Source organism: Sphaeramia orbicularis, chromosome 8 (genome assembly GCF_902148855.1).
Source record: "Sphaeramia orbicularis chromosome 8, fSphaOr1.1, whole genome shotgun sequence".
In the NCBI taxonomy this organism is placed as follows: Eukaryota; Metazoa; Chordata; class Actinopteri; order Kurtiformes; family Apogonidae; genus Sphaeramia; species Sphaeramia orbicularis.
The window spans coordinates 8,219,467-8,240,906 of record NC_043964.1 but is presented as its reverse complement, the minus strand read 5'-3'; the positions used below and the strand labels follow the sequence as shown (position 1 = coordinate 8,240,906).

Sequence of the window (21,440 nt, the reverse complement as noted above, 5' to 3'; positions counted from 1 at the left end):
CCCGTTGGTGTTCCGGTGTTGGCCTGTGGGCCACATGTTTGACACCCCAGATCTGCATGATCAGGAAATTAAACATAGGATCATACATGTTTTACACTGATAAATGCCAAAAGCAGAGGAAAAAAAATATTGCAACAAGTCACTGTGGAAAGAATCAGTTTAGAGAAGAATCCATTTTGAAGTCACCACATAAAAATAGTTCTAGGTCTCAAAGGGTTAAAGTACACACCTCGAGGAACTCAGAAAATATATACAATTGTTGTTAAGAACAGCATCTGACAGAATTATTAAAACAAATGTGTCTATGAGGGATTATCAAGGATAACAAAGCTGATATTATACAAATATCATATTAGACTGCTGGAAAATAGTCACAAGAATTAAATCTGAATATTTCAAACAAGTCAAGATGAAACAAAAAGTTACAGCATTAAGAAAAACTCATTTTTTACTAGAGTAATAAGAATGCAGCAGCTGTTTTTGATTGAACAACTGTTTCATGTTTATATCATTTGATACTCTGAATTAAGATGCAAGTAAAATTACAAGTAAAATTCCAGCTTTATTCTCTTAATATTAGATGTTTTAAATCCTCTATCTGGTTTCTATGTTAAGTTTATTTTAAGGTTCCTCATATGAAGCTTCCTTCAGTCTACATACTAAAGACATGAACGTACTGTGGGAAATAAACTGTGTAAAAATAACATGTTTTCTTATTTGCTTTTTGGTTTGTTCTCTCCAAGGAAACGTTAACCTCACGACCACAGCTCAGTATCAGAAAATCATAGACACAACAGGAAACACAGCAGGAAAACACAAGATACGACCGATTTGACAAGATTCAGAGTGTTAATGTCTGAGTATGGTCTTAGTTTATGAGACTTTTCACAGTAAAAAAAAAAACCTTAAAACATTCACAGAGTTTCAATAAAAGAACCCAAAGACTGATGTGGGTGATGTAGAGTAAGGAAGGAGCGCCATCTGCTGGACAAAACAAGTACTTTCAACATAAATCTGTTTATTTTACAAGTTCAGTTGTTTGTTTGATAAAGTCATTAAATTATACATGAAGTAATTTACAGCTAAATAAAATATAATGTACATTTTATCAGTATTTACAATTTTTTTAACCAAATATTAAGTATCAATACAATGGATTAATTTAAATCAGTACTAGCTGTTAATGAACCCTTTCAGGTTTGACAAAGTGCCGGTGTGTTTTCTCCCATTGAAGTGACATTTTCGGTTGAAACATCAGAGTCGTAGTGAAGACACAGAAAGTTTGGCCTATTCATTTTTCATGGAGTTTCAGTTCCTCCTCTGGTGTCAAAACTGTGTGGTTTGACGATTAGCTTTTGTTTAGGTTTGGATTCACTGAGGTTCAAGAGGAAGTGTTGCTGATGACCTTCCTCTTTCGTAGATATACCAGGTCATAAAATGGGTCTTTGGTGACACTGGCCCTGAGGGAGAAATAATGGAAATTAAGTACAGGAGGAGGAAGAGGAGGAGGAAGAGGAAGAGGAGGAGGAGAAAGAAGATCGGGGGGGGGGGGGAGAAGAGGAGGTACAGTTGCAGAAAACATTATTAGACCACCCTTGTTTTCTTCAATTTCTTGTTCATTTTAATGCCTGGTACAACACTAAAGGTACATTTGTTTGGACAAATATAATGATAACAACAAAAATATCTCATCATAGTTTAATTTCAGAGCTGATATCTATCCATTTTTCATGGCTTTCTTGATAATAACCAAAATCACTTCAGTTCTTACATCAATATCTATGACATTGTACTGACAAAAACAGTGCTTTTAGACATTCCATGTTTTCTTTCTGTCTGTTTTAGTCACATGATACACACAGGAGTTAGTACTTGATTGCATAACTATTGTTTTTGATGACTTTTGATGGTTTATTAATTTTTTCCAGGACTGTATATGACGTAGCCTGATACAGTTCTGTAATAATACAACTACACTGGGTAATGAACAGTCTCCAATTTCAGGACCTACAACTTTACAGAGACCTTAGGTATCACTGATCAGTTCTGCATCATTATGTACTTTACTTTCAAAAAAATAGAATAAAACTACATTATTTTTACTTGTACTTAAGTACAAGTTACACTAATCCTTTATCTCTGCGCTTCATGTTGTGACTGGCTGAACGGTGGCAGTAGGTCTTACCTGATGGCTTCTATCCAATCGTCTCGCTCGTCTGCGCTGGCGGCGCTCAGCTTATATGACTGGTGTTTACCCTGCACCACTCGGCCTGTATTCTCCATCTTACAGGCCTTTATCTTTTGTCCTTGGGGGTTGTACAACTCCAGACAATACTGATCAAACACAAACAGAGTCCCTTCAGTGAACACACGGTGGAAAAGCATCCTCTGACATGTAGACAATGAAACAGCAGCATATCCAATACTGTACCGGTTTACTGGAGTCCTGGAGCTCCCTGACACATAGGTTCTCCAGAGGGATAATCCCAATCGGATCTTTATCCTGTAGGACAACAATGTTTAAATTAGACACTGCTTTAAAAAATAATAGGCCCAATGTCCCTGTATCTCACCGGCATGTTCTATCAAGAATCAATAACAAGTTGAATTTGTGAGGTTGTCAGGTTCTGTCTGTTAGAGTCCTGTGATCTGGACGGAGTAGATCAATCTCCCAATAGAAGTGGGTGATTAACTTAACTAATTCAAAGTCCATATATGACTTCTATCAGTGATCAATTGTAACTATAATGATATCCCTCAGCATTTCCATGTTATAAACCATCAAAATATGGACCATTATAACTAAAGGTAAATGTTTAATATTAAAAAATTCTTTTAAAAAAAGAACAAACATTTTTTTAAAAATCTAAATTTCTCAAGACTGTGAACAAACTTTGCAGACATTGTCCCAAGGAAGATACATATGAAATTTGAAATGAATCAGACCAGTAGCTTCGGAAAAGAAGATGTTTGAAGAAATTGCTAATGATGATGACACTGAACACAACTCCTTCACAATAAAACTAAACAAACAACTGACATAAATCTCAGAGAAAACTACACTTCAGCCGTTTTAGTTCTCAGTTTCTGCAAACACAGTCTAAATATTCATTTGAAATTTGAGAAATGCCAGTTGTACAACAGAAACATTTTTCAGGTAAGGTGGTTATTGTAAGACTAATTCTTAAATGACAATTTGTCTTAGAAAATCAAAGCCATGTTAGATATAAATATAGGCTACGTAACGTCCTGCAAAGCTTGTAAATCTTGTGGGAGTGGAATATCAGAGACCAGGGTTCACAAGCTTTTCACTTCTGTTTTGGAGACATGAATCACAATGTTAAGACAAATGTGTCAATGAGAATTAGTCTGAGGTTTCTCATCAGTTTGTTATTCTCAGCAGTTTGTAGTTCAGCAAAACCAGCTCTTTTTCGTCAGCTGCACTTCATTGTTTCTAAATTGCTTTCAATGTCAGGCAAGAGGAGGAAGGTGATATACAGGGGGAAAAAAAAACAACTCCTAGCCTGTTGATGCCAGACTAATTCTCAAATTTGTGATAAAAAAACTTCATATTTCCTGGGGTTAAAGTAATAAATTCACAACACAAATAGATGCCATGTTGAATACAAACACATGTTAATTTGAGTAAAGCCTGTCAATCTCATCCGAGTATAAAATCGAAGACCAGAATTCACTCGTTTCTGTTTTGTTTGTTCTGATGCACCAGATCACAACACAAACCTCCATCATCTCAATCCTCCACTAGAATCAGACTCTATGCAAACAACAGGAAAAACAAACTAACAGCCAAACTGCAGCTCATGCAACAAAACTAAACTAAAGTTCATGACGGAAGAAGAAGGAATCGAAACAACAATAAAAAAAAACTTTACAGAATTACACAAGACGGATGAGGCTGCAGTTTGTTCTAAGCCTGTCATTAAACACTGATGTAACAGAATGAATTAACACCGGAGGCTCTGCACAAACTAATAGAGCCTTTACTTCCCCCTCCATGTGGAAAAACACTGGTTCCCAGTGCGATTCAGGTGCTGACGTCTACATTCTCTACTTACTGTGGTGTATTCAAAGTAATAGAGGCAGCTGTCGGTCAGGATGAACCACCTCCTCTTCCATGTTTTAACTCTTCCACCTACAAAGAAAACAAACATCATGGAGTCATTTTAACCGGATTCAACCAGAATTCAACTTTAAAACAAGCTTCAGTTTCATGTCCATCTGTTGAACCAAAACTTAAATATGATCCAATATCAACTTTAAACTCACACTTAAACAGAACTATAGCTTTACAATGTTATTACATGTACAGGGTGGGGAAGCAAAATTTACAATGAACATTTAGTTTTTTCTCAGCAGGCACTACGTCAGTTGTTTTGAAACCAAACATATATTGATGTCATAATCATACCTAACACTATTATCCATACCTTTTCAGAAACTTTTGCCCATATGAGTAATCAGGAAAGCAAACGTCAAAGAGTGTGTGATTTACTGAGTGCACTTGTCACACCAAAGGAGATTTCAAAAATAGTTGGAGTGTCCATAAAGACTGTTTATAATGGAAAGAAGAGAATGACTATGAGCAAAAACTATTACGAGAAAGTCTGGAAGATACTATTAGAGAAGACAAGTTGTCACCCAAATATTTGAGGAACACTTGTGCAAGTTTCAGGAAGCGTGTGAAGGCAGTTATTGAGAAAGAAGGAGGACACAGAATAAAAACATTTTCTATTATGTCAATTTTCTTGTGGCAAATAAATTCTCATGACTTTCAATAAACTAATTGGTCATACACTGTCTTTCAATCCCTGTCTCAAAATATTGTAAATTTTGCTTCCCCACCCTGTACATATTATTCAAAGACACCATGATACTTTAGTAACAGACTTTAACTTGTTGCAGCTCTTGCATTTTGGTTTTATCTCTTGTGACTTTAACATGGCTTTTGCATTTCTGTTGCGTGTCATGTAATTTTCATCTTGCTGCAACTTTCATGTTGTCTTGTCCTAAAAATTCCTTTCATCTTTTGAGACTGTCATTTTGATCATTTGCAACTTTTACAATATTTTCATTTTCTGCAACTTTTACAGCATTTTCATTTTTTTGCAACTTTTGCCATTTTCATTGTGCGCCTTTTAGAACTTTTATTTTTGTCTTGTTACATCTTTTAAAACAAACTTTTAAAACCGCAATAACGGTCCAGTTCTTTAACCTCTACATTTTGGCTCAAGACTGAAAACTACTCTTTAAAGTTGGAAGACGTAAGGATTTCATATTTATTCTAATAATCATTTATACTGATATGAACATTTTTAGTCTGATATCATTTATGAGAATAACAGCATAAATGTCAGGGTGGTGAAAACATAAAAACTTTGTTCCAGTTTTTAAACTAAGACAGAACTATTTTTGTGTCGACTTCCAAATGCATTTTTCTCTACATTTAACTTTTCCTAAGCAATTTATTAGTGTGATTGTAACAATATTCTCTGCCTTTGGCATTTTTCAGTGAAAATCAGGTATTTTCCTATAATTACTTGACTGTTCATGTAAGTGGTTAAATGCATATTATATCAAAACAGAAGAAAAAATGACTGTTTCGGCGAAATATATCAATAATTGAATATAAAAACAAAGTCACTGGTGAATCAGTGTTGTTTCCATGAGAACTACGGAGCTTCTGAATGTCCAAATGGGTCATATCTGATGACCATGAAACGATGACAAACTGTATTTTACACCAATTATTTACATGAATTGATAGGACTCAACAAATGCACAAATGTTATCAATGTTACCATGAAAACTTAAAGCACAATCTGACAATAGAACTATGTCACAGTAAATTCAACTAATGGAATGACTAGTATCATATTTCATTTCGGAAATCATATCAGTCAACTTCATGAAGTGTGATGCTGATGTAATATTCACTGGTTTGTGGGTTCAGAGTTACTAGTAACAGAGTATTTCTTCACTGTGGTATTTCTACTGTTTCCCTTCATGATTAGTTTTGACCAGATTTGTCTGTTTGACGTAAATCAAACCGTGTGGTTGACATCCTCATCTCACCTATTTTCAGAAGCCATCCCTCTCTGTCCGGGTTAAAAAACGTCAGAGTGAGGTCATTCCCATCATCCTCTGGGATTTTGAAAGGCTCACTTCTGATGCTTGCGTACAGTTTCTGGAGGAATAAAATAAAAGTCATCAGTTTTGACATGAACTGGAGATGAAACTTAACTTATTTTCTTGCAACATTTGCTTCCGGAGCCAAACATCAAAAAGAGAAATGAAAATTGTCAAATATGAAGCAGTGATGTATGAGAAGAGACATCTGAAGACAAGAATGAGCACTTTAATCAGATCTGTTTAAGTCAGAGTCATTCAAATCTCAAATCAGTAACACAAATTTTACCATAATATAGGAAGTACATCTAAAACTCCAAAGAAAAACAAGGATTTTCATTTTCTATGGTTTCTCTGTGACTGAATGCAACATTCCTGTGTGATTCCAGGTTTACTTAAAGTTCTTTGGTTACATTTAGAAGAAGGAAGAATCATAAACCACAATTTCATCACCTCTTACAAAAAGTAGGTGAATGACAACCCAGTTTCCTCTGGTTTCTGGGGGATTGTGATTCTTTAAGTTGTTGATTCTGACTAGAAACTCTGTATTTTTACATTTTATACCATATTATTATGATACTTCATCAAACATTAGTCCACATACTCTGTTCATCAGGTAGAAAATTCATTTTATCTCCTATATGTGTTTGCATTTGTTTCTCTAATTATTTTGGAAGCTTATGGAGGTCAGTAGTAAAGACTGTTAGATAGTAATATGTCCTACTGCTGTTTTAACTATGTTTGGATTAATTTAAGGTGTTAAAACATAGTGATGCATTAAAGATCAACAATGAAGACAATGTTTTTTCATCCCTTTCAGTAACAAGCAGCCAATGAGCTGCATTCAGTGTTAGTTTGCTAATTGGTTGTGTATATACAAGATCTGGTCATCTGTGCATTTGCCTTAAGGAGATTTAACGTATAGAAATTTCACACGTCATATTCAATGAGATGAATGCATTATCATGTAATGTAGATATTGGGGTTTACGTTATTTTATTTCCTTCGTAGTTCTCATTATAGGTGTCAAAGAGATGATCCTGCTTGATGATCTTCTGAGAATAAACTGTCAGTAAATACAGAACAACTTGTGCTCAGGAGGTATTAGAATAAAGCAAAAAGGTTTTTACACTTGAACGCATCTCTCAAGCATCTACAAAATAAGACTTGCTGACATCAGAGTTAAGGACAAAGACTTAAAAACTTAAACTAGATCCTTTAAAACTCAACAGGTTAACTTGGACTTAAACTAGATCCTTAAGTCAAGAAAGACACGAAACAATCATTATAATAAGGACTGAAATAAACGCATCTGCCTTGCAACATTAATGCTGTCATTTCCAAACATTGTGACAGACAGTGAATGCATCATGAGCGGCGGAGGTGGGTCTGACCGTGAGCAGTTCGACGGGCAGGTCGTCTCCATTGTTGATGCCTCTGTTCATGGACACGAAGCGCTGCAGACTGGGTTTGTCCTTCACGTTGGGGTTGTGGAGACTGGTGTTCAGCATGATGATCGCGAATGACAGGATGTAACACGTGTCTGATTCACAAACACAAAAAAACACAGCTGATGTCAGATACAATGAAACAGCCTGGACGTCATCAATACTACACGTGGCTTCCCTCAGGTGGTGTGTATGAAATTAAGATGCATCAATGACCTGATATTAAGATTTTTGTTTTAAATCACTATTATTGTAATTTTGTGTTGGTTTACTTTGTCAAATAACAGAACAAACATTTCATTTAGTTTTTTACTTCATTTACTCCTGTGCATTCAGACGATGAGCTAATGTTTCACTTCTAGATTCAGAGAATGATGTGATCACTCATTGACTTTCATCAAAATTGAGAAAAACTAAGAAAAAACAAAAAACAAAAAACTGCAACATCATAGACTACAGGTGTTTCATCTTGTTGCATCTTTTGCAACTTTAACAATGTTTTTGCATTTCTGAGTTTTTTCACACCTTTTTTATTCTGTCTCGTGTCATTTTCATCTTGCTGCTACTTTCACATTTTCTTGTGTCTTTTATATTGTTTTTATCTTTTGCGACATATCTGTTTTTCTTTTGTTGTTGCATCTTTTACGTTGCCTTCACATTTAGAAACTTTTAAATGTTTTTTGTCTTGTTGGGACTTTTACTTTGTTAGCGTCGTTTACAAATTTTATGTCATTTTCATCTCTTGCAACTTTTGCGCCATTTCCATCTTATTTTGGTCTTGTTCCATCTTTTACAAATACTTTCAAACCACAAATAACTGTTTAGTTTGTTAAACTTTGACTCAGGACCAAAAACCATTCTTTAAACTTGGAAGAAATAATGATTGGACAATTATTGTTATAATTATTCATGACTGATGCGAACATTTTTACTCTGGATAACATTTGTGGGAATAAGAGCAAAAATGTCAGTGTGATGCAACCATAAAAACCATAAAGAACTCTGTCCCAGTAAATAAAACTAATGACATCATATTTAATATCTAACATGTCAGTTGAGTCAACTTCATTAACTGTGATGTTGATGTAATATTTATGGTTTTGTGGTTTCACTGTTTCACATTCTCAGACGCGTTCAGACTTAACTCTGATTTAAAAAAAGGGTAAAAGTAGTTTCAAATGAAGTGAAACCAACAAAAAAAAACTGAACTGAAGCAAGATACTCTGAAGAGTCTTAGCATTTTTTTTTTCTTTTTTTTAAATGGTGGAACTTGAGAAGGTGACTTGTCTTTACCCGTGGACTGGAACACCCCAGGGTTACAGTCACAGTAACGACTTGCAAATGCCTCCATCATCCTGTCAATCTTCTGAGCTTCTCCTGGGAGGCGAAAGCTCCACAGAAACTGCCTGGAAGACAGAAGCAGAAAAAAAAAACACTCATGTGAAGTCAGAAAACAGGACTAAAGGTAAACCCGCTGCAGTAGTTTTAACTCTCATACAGACTTGCGTGCAAACAGGGTTTAGTGAAACAAACCTCAGTGCTTGCACCAGATTCAGGTCTGAGAACTCATGCAGAGCCACAAAGGCTTTCAGTATCTCCAGATGCATTTCCTCCCTGTATGAACACCAAAAAGACAGAGATAACACTGCAAAATCAGACAAAGTGAACAAACACTCAAACAGAAATGTTGTTCAGGCAGCAAAACAATTACTGCACTATTACTCTACTTGTTCTGTAGTATTTCCATTTTCTGTAGCTTTGTCATTCACTACATCTCAGAACTAAATAATCTAAATAAACTAAATAATTTACTTCCCACTTTAGTTCCTTTTACAGATTGTCTTCCTGCTCAATGAAAATCACACTTCAATTTTTTTTTTTTTTTATGTATCGAGATAATTCTCCTCTTGTTCAGCTAAATTAGGTTAATAAAATCCCACTATTTACATGTAAACTTCCTAATCTGAATACTGTACCTCTCCCCTAACAGGTTGCCTATGGCAGTCTTGTTCAGCCCTTCCTCTTTGTACAGAAACTCAGCCACCGGCTCTGCTCGCCATTCCAGCAGGTTATTTTCAACCAGATACTTGATGCCCTGCAACACAACAGATTAGAGGGAGGTTAGATGTGAGGGAAAAAAAATAAAAAAATAATGAAGACTGTAGTTGAAGCGTATATAAAGTTTAAAGTCAGATCTTTTTGATTAGTTTCTAAATGTCTCACAGTTCAACATCAATACAAAAAGAAACACTGCTTTTACTGTTTTCAAGCCTATGCAGCTCAGTCTGTATCACATTTTAACAAGATATACAAGTTCAGCTACATCTGCCCACTACTGTTTTGTATCATAATGCATGCAGTTCTCTAAATTACATGAAGTCACAACAACCATAACATTTGACCAACAAAATCTACATCACCAAGTACAAATATTGGAATTTTCTTTTTAATGTATATTGCTCTCTCAAACTATTTCTGAGATATGGCAATTAAATACTGACTGACCAACCAACCAACAGACCTACTGACAGACAGAAGGAGCGACTGCCCAACTGACCAACCTACCAACCAAATTAAAGACTGACAGTATTACAGACCAACTGACATACCAACGTAACGGACGAACTGACCAATTGATGGACCAACCTACAGAAAGACCAACTGCTCAACTGACTGACCAAAGAATTTGTGAAAGAACAAACAACAGCCAGGACAGACCGACAACCCAGCTGTGTGAATAGTAATAAACTGACAACCATAGAAAATTGACCAATGAACTGACTGAGCAACCAAATAAAAGACACACCTTTTAGAGAGACCACCTGACTGACCAACCAATCAGCATACCAACGGCAGTGACACTGACTGACCAACTGATGGACCAGGATACTAACCAACTAAAGGACAAACCAACTAACTGATGAGCCTAACAGAAGGACCAACTGCCAACAGACACCAAACTGACCTATTGACAGACCAACCAACTGACGGACCCACTGACCAATTAACAGCCGGAAAGAACAAACCGAACAACCAACAGACTGATCTACTAACTGAATGAAGAACTAGTCAACAGACTGACAAACTAACTGCCTAAATTCCAGTGACTGATGGATTGACCAACTGACCACTAGACAAACCTTCTTACTGAGATATATCAAGTGGAGTTTTAGGATAAGATTGTAGTTTGTTTTTTTAATTTTACTAACCACACTGTGATTTTTGCTGTAATAAACAAAGCTAGTACATTTCTCTATAAACAGTGTCTAAATCTGACTATAAAAATCTGTGAATACAAATATAAACATTTCTGTCACAAAAAGTTGAAAAGTGGCACATGTTTTTAGTCTATGGGTTGTATAAATGATCAAATGAAACTTTTTCTTGTGTTTTCTGCTAAATAATATTACATATTTCCTTCAATGTCAGCTGTGAAGCTCTTTGCAACTGCTGTTTTTTTAGAAGTATTTACATAAAGTCTACTTCCTAATACGTCTTTCTATTTCCAGGAGAAGACACACAAACCACACTTCTTGTGAAATTTGCGTGTGTTCTTATCAGCACTAGTGTGTTTCTAAACCATATCACACACTGAGAAAGTTTTCCTCTTCTGGTTTTCAGTCAATCATCAGAGCAGGAGATAAGACAGGCCGTCTAATGCTGTAGCTCTTAATCTCAAAGAATACTCCACATGTCAACCATGTTCTCAGTGTGTATTGTGACTAAACCAGACATCCAATCAAAGATGCCTTCAAAGCCTCATCGGCCTCTTCACGGTGTCTTCAGGCCTGACAGCAGATTGGTCACCAGCCGTGGGCCTCAAACCAAGCCCCTTTTGTTTGTTGAGACGGGAACTAAAAGATGGAGGTCTGTGGTGAAGCGGTGCTTCTACCCACTTCAGGGAACAGGATGTGGTTTTCTGGGGTTCTGACTCATTCTGAGCACCGCTGCCTGTGCACAAGTTGCATTTCTGCTCGCAACACACACAATTTGAATCCACATCCGCTCTGAGTGGAGGAAGACTTTCTGCTATTGTTGACCTTCACATCCACAGCAGCTGAATTAAATTTAATCTTTGGTAACTTTACTGTCACTGATGAGATGGGATGTGAATATTAATGTTTTTTGTGGCATTTACTGTATCAAATTTACAGATTAAAGAACTGAAATACACCATTCAACCACTAAATTATGACCACAAGAGAAGTGGTAATAATAGTGATTATTTCATTCCAATGGTTCCTTTTCTTGGGTTGAATACATTAAGCAGCAAATGAACATTTAGTCCCTGAAGCTGATGTGTTGGAAAAAGCAAAATGACAAAGTAAGGAACTGAGTGAGTGCCAAGGGCCATATTATAATGGTGATGACTGGGTCAGAATATCTCCAAAACTGCAGGTCTTGCAGTGGTTAGTGAAGACCTAAAACAGACTAAGGAAGCACATCCAGATCTTAGGTCAATTGAGCATCTGTGGGAGATGGTGGACAAATAAATCTAATCTATGCAGGTCCACCTCGCTACTACCAGGACTTCAGGGATCTGCTGCCAACGTCTTGGTCCAGATACCACAGCACATCTTCAGAGGTCTGGTGGAGTCTAGGTTGTTTTTGCGGAAAGTGGAGAACCTATACAATATTAGACCGGTGGTAATAATGTTCTGCTCTAGATGCTTGGTTGGGATCCGGATGTTGTTCTATAGATACTTTTGGTAGGTTCTTAAGTTGGGAATTAATAACAACATCTGGAGATGATCTGACCCAGTGATTTAACCATCACAATTTCTCCCTTATTAAAGTTTCTCAGATCTCTACTCTTGCCCATTTTGCTCTTTATTACACATCACCTCTGAGTTCTACACGTTCACTTCCTGCCTAATTTATCCAACCCATTGACACATCCCATTGGAATGAAATAATCAACATGAACACCACTTCACCTGTCATTACGACTGATCAGTGCGTGTTGTCTAATGGTGGGCTAAGACAGACTGAAACAACCTCTAAACTTTCATTCCCACATCATCTACTGCCTCCAATCAATGAATCATCTGGACCTTTAATTATCCAGTTCACGTGCATCAAATAAATTAAAAATTCACCTTTTTTGGGTCCATGTTAAATTTCTTTTTCCCACGCAGGAATCTCCTGTTCCTCACTACATTTTTACTGCAACAAAAGAACAAATAGATTTAAAAACAGGCTCACTGTGAATTAATCAATCAATATAGCAAATCAATATTTTTTTTTATCATGGGTCAGTGATGAATAAAGGTGAGCAAATCAATAGTACAACTTTGGAAATAATTACTACAATATTATGAATATTAACAAGTAACACACAAATGATGAATATTTGATGGTAAAAAAAAACATCTAGAAACTATTAATATTTCAGATATATTTTAAAATCTCAGTTTTAAAAGATATTGAAAATTGAATATTGATAATACAAAAGGACAAAATAATGGTAAATATTCAATATTTTATCTAAGTGTAACTGTTCTGTATATCATCATATTTTATTAGAGGTGTAACGGTGCACTCGTTTGTACCAAACCATTTCAGTTTGGGGTCTTCAATACAATACGGAGATGTACCAAATAAATTTATGTAGCCTATATGAAGAATGCAAACACTCAGGAAGCAGGGCAGCCACAAGAAGAACCCATGTACAGGGTTTCCGGCACTGCTGCTAAATTCTCAGCACTGCAAAAAACCCCAAGAAAAAAACGACTTTATTCTGAGGTGCCGATAAGTGTATGTGGGGCGGGGGGGGGGGGGGGGGGGGTAAATATGACAACAGAGAGTATAACGGAGGCACAGAAGCTGAATTGGATGTTAAGTGTCACTTTTGGTTTTTGGTAGTTACGGAGTGTACCACCCCCCCACCCCACTGTACCAAAAACATATCACACCGAAGACTCCCGTACAGAACTGAAATTTTTCGGTACCTTTACACCCCTATATTTTATGGAATGGACAGAGGTGACTATTTTGGACAAAACATGGACCAGAACAGTTATTAGAGGGTCCAAATAAAATCAGTGAGACCAGAATGACAATACAATATACTGATCAAGCATTTAAGAGTGAACTTCAATGTAAGTTAATGAGAGCCAGGGGTTTTTGGAGCAGCATCATCTCCGTGGCTGTCAGGGGTATTACACTTTAACATACTTTCCACAGTGGCTTCGCTGGAGTGGGTATTCTGAACCCTTGGTCTACACTCGGCTTCCTGCAGGTTACATATTATTACATACACATTAAGTATTTTGTTGCGGACATGGTTTTAAGACTGTGTTGTTGTATTTTTTTGAAGGAGTATTTCTGGTTTCTATGATGCCTCGGGTAGATTTATAAGCATAATAATAATAAAAAATATTACTCTGGCATACAGTAAAGTACATGATGTGTCATATTTGTAGACAGGACAATGATTTCTTCATGATTTAGTTGAACTTGATACCAGGATAGTGACTTTCTAACTTGAAATTATAAGTTACTAGTCATAGTCATACATTAAGTTTGTCATGTTCTCTGTAAATGTTTTTTAAATAAATTCAGACCTGTAAAATGCTGTTAACTGCTTGGTCATTTCCTTGTTAGAAACATCTGAAGGTGCCACAAAAATTTAGTTTAAAATAGGTTTTTAAAGGGTTTAGGTAGTGGTTGCTGCTGTTTTGACTATAAACTAAGCCTTTTGTCATATTGTAATGGTTAGATGTGACCAGATGCTTCTCACTACAGAACAAAAAATATAGGTCAGTCATCATGGGTGAGAAATTTGCACCAGTAAATTTATAGAATAAGTGTCGAATATTAAGGGTGTAGTTGATAAAGTGGTGGTTTCGAGGTGTGAGAACATGTGTCATGTTGGTAATACAGAAACTGGACACTTACTGTACATGAATAACACTTTCTAAAAGCAGAAATATGCCACAGGAAGTCCAAATATGGCAGTGGTAGAGGAAGTGCTCTTTGAGTCACACCATGAGTATGAATATAAAAACACTTTACTTAAGTGAACTGTGATGGTGATCGTTTTGCACTTTGAATTAAGTCTCCATTAATTAACAGGTACAGAAATTGAGAAATATATAGAATAATAATACTGTACAGTTCATAATTCTATCTCTAAACACTTTTCATGAGTGAGATCTGACATTCAGCAGTTTCACTCTTAGAAACATGCTGTAGTTTATAGATCCAGAACAGTAGACAAAGACATAGTCAGATCCTTTACTTCATTAAAAGTACTAATGCACACAAGGAAATACTCCAATACAACTAAAATGTGAAAAGTCAAAGTAACATCACCCCTGTCAGCATTTGAATATGTGGTATTTTTGATTAATTGTATTGCTATGCATGTTATGATATCCATTTTATTTTGATCTCATTCTCAGTTGAAATGCTCCTGCTCTTCCTAATTTGGCTCTTGTATATTTTGATACTGAATGAACATTTTATCATTACAGTCGATATAAATGTGTAAAATATTCTGTGGTTCATAAAGTGTTGCTAGCTTTAACAAAGTGCTTATTTTCTTTACATATAGAATGAACAAACTAGGTACTAAATGTCCACTTATATTTCATGTTGGGTTTCTTTGTTGCATCTTCTGTGAATAGTTTAAAACCACAAATAAGCATCTGATTTCTTCAGCAACTGCACAGTTCCTGTTATGGGTCTAACAGATTGTCTTAACTTTTCATTTAGGACCAAAACTCAGCCTTAAACCTTCAACTTAAACCTCAGAAATTCTGGATGGGAGCTGTGTTTTCCCTCGGGTGTCATGGTTTTTATTACTATTATTATTATCATTATTACATCACTATGCATTTTGCCTAGTTTTTGACCTACATTATTACAAAATTTACACTAACAAAAACAAAAGTAATCTGATTTGATGCTGAGAATCAATTCCAGTTTTGCAAAGTGCTTCATAAAGTTTTATTTCCAGGATGAAGACTGTCTGTTCAGGTGTGTTTCTGTTTCTTCCCCCTTTGTACTACATGTAAACAGTTTGTTATAATGGTGAAAACCTTGGAAGTGGATTAAAAAAAATCTGAAAAAGCACTGAAGCTGTCAGATAAATCGGAGTAAAAATGCAGTATCCACCCCTGTGATGTAGATGGCTGCAGAAAATGGAATCAATGGAATAAAGTAGGTACGACTGAGGCTTTTCAAAGTCTGACTCAAACTAAACTCTCAATGAAGCAATTGCGTGACACTGTTGAAGTGACTATTACGTGAGACGTGGGTGCCTCCGTTGTGTCAAATCATCACCAAAAGAAGAGGAAGATGTTTGCTAACTCACACAAGAGGAGTTCTAAAAATGTACTCACTTCTCCTGGTTGGGTTGATGGTTTGGGGTTTCAGGGATGACGTGACTGATCTCCAACCTCAGCTTCTGAAGGAGGGGAAAAAAGAGATGTCAGGACAGGATGTTTGATTTCACATCACTGTCATCAATGGTACATGGCTCGCACGGCCAATATGTCCAACACTTAATGAAATAACCTTCAAATGATTCAAAAAAGTAGATGTTAAAGGCAGTTTTGTGTGCTGTGAATACCTCTGCTGAAGTGGCCATGAGTTGGAGATGAATAATGAGGTGATTTAATGTAAGATCTTGAGGGAATATATTCAACACAATACCTGAATGTCATCCAGGAGCTCAAACTTGTGAGTCTTGATGGTTTCACCCTGCTTTCTCTCTGCTTGCAGAGGAGAGAGGCTTAATTAGAACATGTTCAGCTCAGAATGGTGGAGTTTATTTGCCATGCAGTGTTGTAGATTCTCTCCACACTGTCCTTCAGCGCCTACGCTTTCTCCTCACAGACCAGTATACATCACAAACATGAAAATAAGTTTAAAAAAAAAAATAATCATATCGCTTTCGGCATAAATGTCAAATCAGTGATTATAATGTTTCAAGGCTGAGTTTTAGTTCTGATGGAAAGTTAAGGAACCAAAAGGTTGTGTGTGATTTTAAACTAGTCATAAAAATTACCTTAAGACAAAAATGATATAAAGGACGCAACAAGTTAAAACAGTGTAAAAGATGTACTAAGACGTATACAACATTAACAATGCATCACCACAAACTAAATGACACACACAAAAAAAAAATGCATAAAAGCCACAAGAAGATGAATATGGTGAAAAACACCCAATGAGATGAATGTTTGTAGTTTTATGGTCAGAACGTTACCATTTAACCTAAAGACAACTTTCAGCAGCAACATATTTTATATACATTACATTACATATACATTAAGCAACATAAATGAAGTAAAATACATACATACATTATATATATATGACATCATTACATTATCTCCCAACCATCATACATTTATTCATGAGAAAAGTGTTTGTCAATGGCAGAACAAACATCTGTTCAGCTACATTCAAGCCAATAAAAGTAAATTCTTTAAAACTGTAACTGCTACATGTGTCCATCACAAGACTTTATACATAAATTGCAGAGTTTTAGGGTTACATTTAATGTTTTATCACTGGTCTCAGGTGTAGAAGTTTTGATGGAGAAGAAAAACCAAAGACCAAACCCAGCTTTAGCTCCTTAACAAACCCTTGTGAACACATTCACTTTCTTATCCATCTCAGATCGACAGTGTTTGTTCTAAAGCTTACATCCACTGATGATTAAAAATTCAGGATTGAGGCGTACCTTTTCCCCAGAGGAAGCTGTCTTTTCTTCGTATGGCCATGTTGTTGTTGATGGTGCACGTCGAGTGACTGGCGGCAGCTCCTCAGGAAACTGTATGTCAGAGAGAACAAAGGGCCGGCGCTGCCATTCTGAGAGCTGAGACGCTCTGAGTGCAGCCAACACTTAACCTTACAACACTACGATGACGTACAGACAGTGTGTATGTGTGTGGACATGGTTGTAAGGAAACAGAAATGTCATTTATATCCTTCCACTTACATCACAACACCACAAGTCTTACACACTGACTCCTACGATGACAACCAGCCTCTATTTGAAAGACACTAACAGGTACCCCCTTAAAACGAGGATATTAATCAGGATGTAAACATACTTAGCTTATACAAGGACTACAGTGAGCTTATTAGCAAAAAAACCTCGAGTTTGTGTTGTTTTTGGACTGACAAGTGAACATCAATAAGACATTCCAGATAATTTAAGTTTTGTAACCTGTGATTTAACTGTTGATTAGCTAGTGTTTAATGCTCTAGCTAAATGGACATTTTCTATTTATATATAAGCTGTTAAATTCCTTTTATAGTTTGTGTACTGAGAGAAAATGCAGCTTTTGAAGAGCCAAAACACTAAAAACAATACTGTTTTGCTAACTCATGCTAGCAGCTATAAGATTTAAAAAATAATAATATCTATATTTCTAATAATCTATGGCACTTTTAATAATAGCAGTTTAGAGAGTGCTTTGAAAGTAGACGGGACGATCAAAACAATACATGTAGCAACGTAGCAAAGAAAAATAATAGCAATTATACAAACACTTATTTACAATTGTCAAAATAAAATTAACAAAAATCAGTAGTATCAATACACAATCCTGATAAGTGCAATAAAAGAAAAAAGGAAAGAGAGACATCATATCATAAAAACAGCAAATGAAGCTCTACTGTTGTGTGGTCATTGAGATTCAGAGGAACTTAATGAAAATCATGTCCTTCAGTGCAGGGAAAAGAAAACTGTCATTTTATTACATTAATCATCACGAGAGGAGTATGAAAACAGCAACAAGGTTGATGGTCATTTCTTACCTAACTGTTTTAACAGTGTCATGGATTAATAGACAGATTAATACGAAGGCTGCCTTATGGCTGTTTTTACGGATGACACCTGAAATCAAATGTTTGTATTAAGCACTGGTGAGTTATATATCTTACAGTGAAGACCAGTTTTACAGGTTATAAATGGGCTTACTCATTAGCAAATGGTTTAACATGCTGACTGTTTTTTGATTTTATTTGAAGTTAAACAATTTCAGCAGTAGGATTCAATCTGTGAACAGGTCAAACTGCACTGAACTGCTGTCCAATGTCCTGCATTTGGACTGATGAGAGACATTAGTGGTTGTCAAACAGTACCACTTTCAGCAGCATTGCATATAGAGAGATAAATCACCTCAGGTTACTCTCATCTATTAACAATTATCTCAAAAAGTAAGGATCAGTCTGCATAGTTAATAACTCCAATATATAAAGGACAGACCCCAATGTGCTGGATTGAAGTGATGAGTCAGAAAACAGAATCACTGAAAAGACTTTGTTTTTTCATCAAGAACATACAGGGGTCAACAAGAGCTCAAAATGGTTCCCACATTGCACCATAATGAAGAATGAATCAATAGGGTTTTATGAGTAAATTTGGTTTTTAGTGCATACAAAACACATAAAACATCTTATTTTTTAACAAGTATGCATCTTACATGTAGTATCCTTTATCATTGCAGTTTAATAATATTTCTGATAAAAATGTAGCTTTGTTAAATACGAATATTAGCTTTAGCCTAATTAGCTGAGTTAGCACAGTTAGCCGCGCCTACCACTAGCATCACACTTCTCGCAAGTGACCAAACATTCTATCATTCTATCGAAATGTAACTCACCAAATCCAGTCGCATGTTTATTCCGAGTAGGAGAACCCCGCTTTCTGTCTTTTAGAAGAATGAATATATCAAAATTAATTTGGGACCATGTACCTCCGTCACCCATGTAATGAACTTCGCTCCCTCTCACTCTGTCACGCGCATCACGCACAGAGTAGGCGGAGCTTCACCTCAGGTATAGGGTTTATTTAAAACACATTGAATGAACATTGAACCATATAAACAATAAAATGGAGATTCTTGAGGTTTCTCAGAATTTTGGCTTAATATTTACAGATATGCATTTGTAGTAACCAACTATAAGGACCAATTCTTATACAGACTTCTGCCACTGAAATCAAAAACTTGACTTTCACAAGGTAGCTACAAAAATATTATACCTTGAGCTATTTTTCTACCAACACCTGCCCTAAATATGATCAAATATTCATAATTTTTACAGATTTCAATCTTTTAAATGCCTCATCTTTGGATAAAAAAAATGAAAAATTTATTGTTTCATATTATTTTTCTACATGCAAAGTATTTTTTTGTGTTGAATTATTACATATGTCATTGACTGGCAACACCGCTGATTTTATTATCTTTTATTTTTGCATTATTTTTAGTATCACTACACCCTAAATGCTATAAATTCCAGGTTTTGTCAGGATGTCACCATGTTTTTAAATGAAAAAAAAAAAAAAAAGTTCAACCAAAGTACATTTTTGTGTTGAATTGTTCTGCTCACATACAAACAACTACTTCTCAGAGTTAAAGAAAGAGGGCGATCAGTGCCATCAAATGGAAATACTATGTTTTTTTCTGCATACGTTCAACCAGAATATGGTCAAATTGACATTGTTGGAGAGTGGCAAAAATGGTCAATTCTGAGTCAAAAGCCAACACTGACATAGTAGTGTAATTAAATACATGTATTATGCTTTAATGGACATAAAATCAAACTTGCTGTTTGAAATGGTTTTACTGTCACATTTTTTGAACTGAACAGTAGGAATGTCACCCTGATTTGTACACAATGTATTTTATACTTACTGGAAATAACAAGATAAAGTAAAAATAAACAAACTTGCCAAATGTCATGTCAGGTATGAAGTTATTATGGGATGTTATCTTTGCTAAGTTGCTGTTTGTTGATGCACGGCTCAGACTAAACTGTTACAGTTCTGACCTGGATTCCAAACAGGTCTTTAGTGCAGCTATTGACACAAACTGAACAGAAAATGGAAGTGATTTGTGGTATTACTGCAGCTGTTTTCAGTCTAAACACAGAGCTAAACTAACAGAGCTAAGCTAATAGAGCTATACTGAAAACTATCAGCTGACGTAGCACATGAAGATCATAAGGCAGTGTTATTTTGAATGACTGTTAATAATAAGTGTTTTAGTTTGAAGAAGAAAACTTGATGAAACCATAATATAGATGTGTGTAAACAATCAGCTTTATACTTTATTCAGTGTCTGATACAATCTGTGGATACACAGAGTTGGCTCATTGGTGAGTTTGGTTTTAAGTGTGTAGTACCAGACTGACCCCTGCTGGTGAGAGTTAAGAATGACAACACGACAGAATCATATTAAACACATTTTAGGCCCAAAAAGATGAAAAAATTGGTGACATATTTGTAGGAGCTATTTATCTGTTTAGTTTTTTTGTTTAAAGCTAATTTACCTTTTTTGTTTACTAATTCAGTATTTTTTGCTAATTTTTTATTCTGATTTGTTTGTTTTTTGTTTGTTTAATCTTTAGTATATATATTTTTTTTGATTTTCATGGTTATTGCTTTCATTCTTTAGTATTTAGCACCTTTTGTTTTATGTTTTCTTATTGGTTTAGACCGTGGGCACCTGGGTATCAATAGGGAGCACCAAGTTAGACCAGCATGCACCTGGGTGGGACAATGGTTTTTTACCAGACAACTGGACAAACAACCAGACAAATAACCAGTCATTCACAGACAGACAGGGTGAGCAGGAGAGATAGCACAAAAGGCCTTGGTTGTTGTTTGCCTGCAAAATCCTAAAAATAAACCACTCGAAATACATCTAGGGTATGGACATTGTATTTTGACTGCGTAAACCACAAACCCATGGTGCATCTAGTGGTTATTTGAGTTGTGTTAAAGTCTTAAGTTCAGTCACTTTTGAGTTGATTTAATTTTGATGACAAATAGCTGCTACATAGAGTATATATTGTTTATACAGAGTATATATTGTA

The 21,440-nt window shown here is 35.7% G+C and overlaps 1 protein-coding gene across 2 annotated transcripts; it reads right to left on the bottom strand.

Moving 5' to 3' along the window:
* Window positions 1-588: 588 nt before the first annotated feature.
* On the bottom strand, window positions 589-17,451 carry LOC115423373 (cytohesin-3-like). 2 transcript variants are annotated; one of them, XM_030140137.1, is made up of 13 exons: window positions 17,293-17,451; window positions 16,257-16,318; window positions 15,944-16,008; window positions 12,695-12,761; window positions 9,572-9,690; window positions 9,129-9,209; window positions 8,889-9,001; window positions 7,542-7,690; window positions 6,094-6,205; window positions 4,077-4,153; window positions 2,432-2,503; window positions 2,186-2,334; window positions 589-1,460 (listed from the first exon to the last, which is right to left on the bottom strand). In XM_030140137.1, exons 1-13 carry the CDS (start codon window positions 17,330-17,332, stop codon window positions 1,382-1,384), a joined length of 1,185 nt encoding a protein of 394 aa, XP_029995997.1. In that variant the 5' UTR covers window positions 17,333-17,451; the 3' UTR covers window positions 589-1,381. The 2 variants fall into 2 exon arrangements, with proteins under 2 accessions (XP_029995997.1, XP_029995998.1); XM_030140138.1 differs by having other exon boundaries at window positions 16,257-16,315; window positions 17,293-17,450.
* Window positions 17,452-21,440: the final 3,989 nt, after the last annotated feature.

Coding starts and splice junctions, on each gene's coding strand:
- LOC115423373 (XM_030140137.1), bottom strand. CDS start 17,332: ATGGCCATACGAAGAAAAGACAGCTTCCTCTGGGGAAAAG. Junction 9,691..12,694: donor TTAACATGGACCCAAAAAAG/GTGAATTTTTAA, acceptor GTTGTGTTGCAG/GGCATCAAGTATCTGGTTGA. Junction 9,002..9,128: donor AATCTGGTGCAAGCACTGAG/GTTTGTTTCACT, acceptor TCTGTCTTCCAG/GCAGTTTCTGTGGAGCTTTC.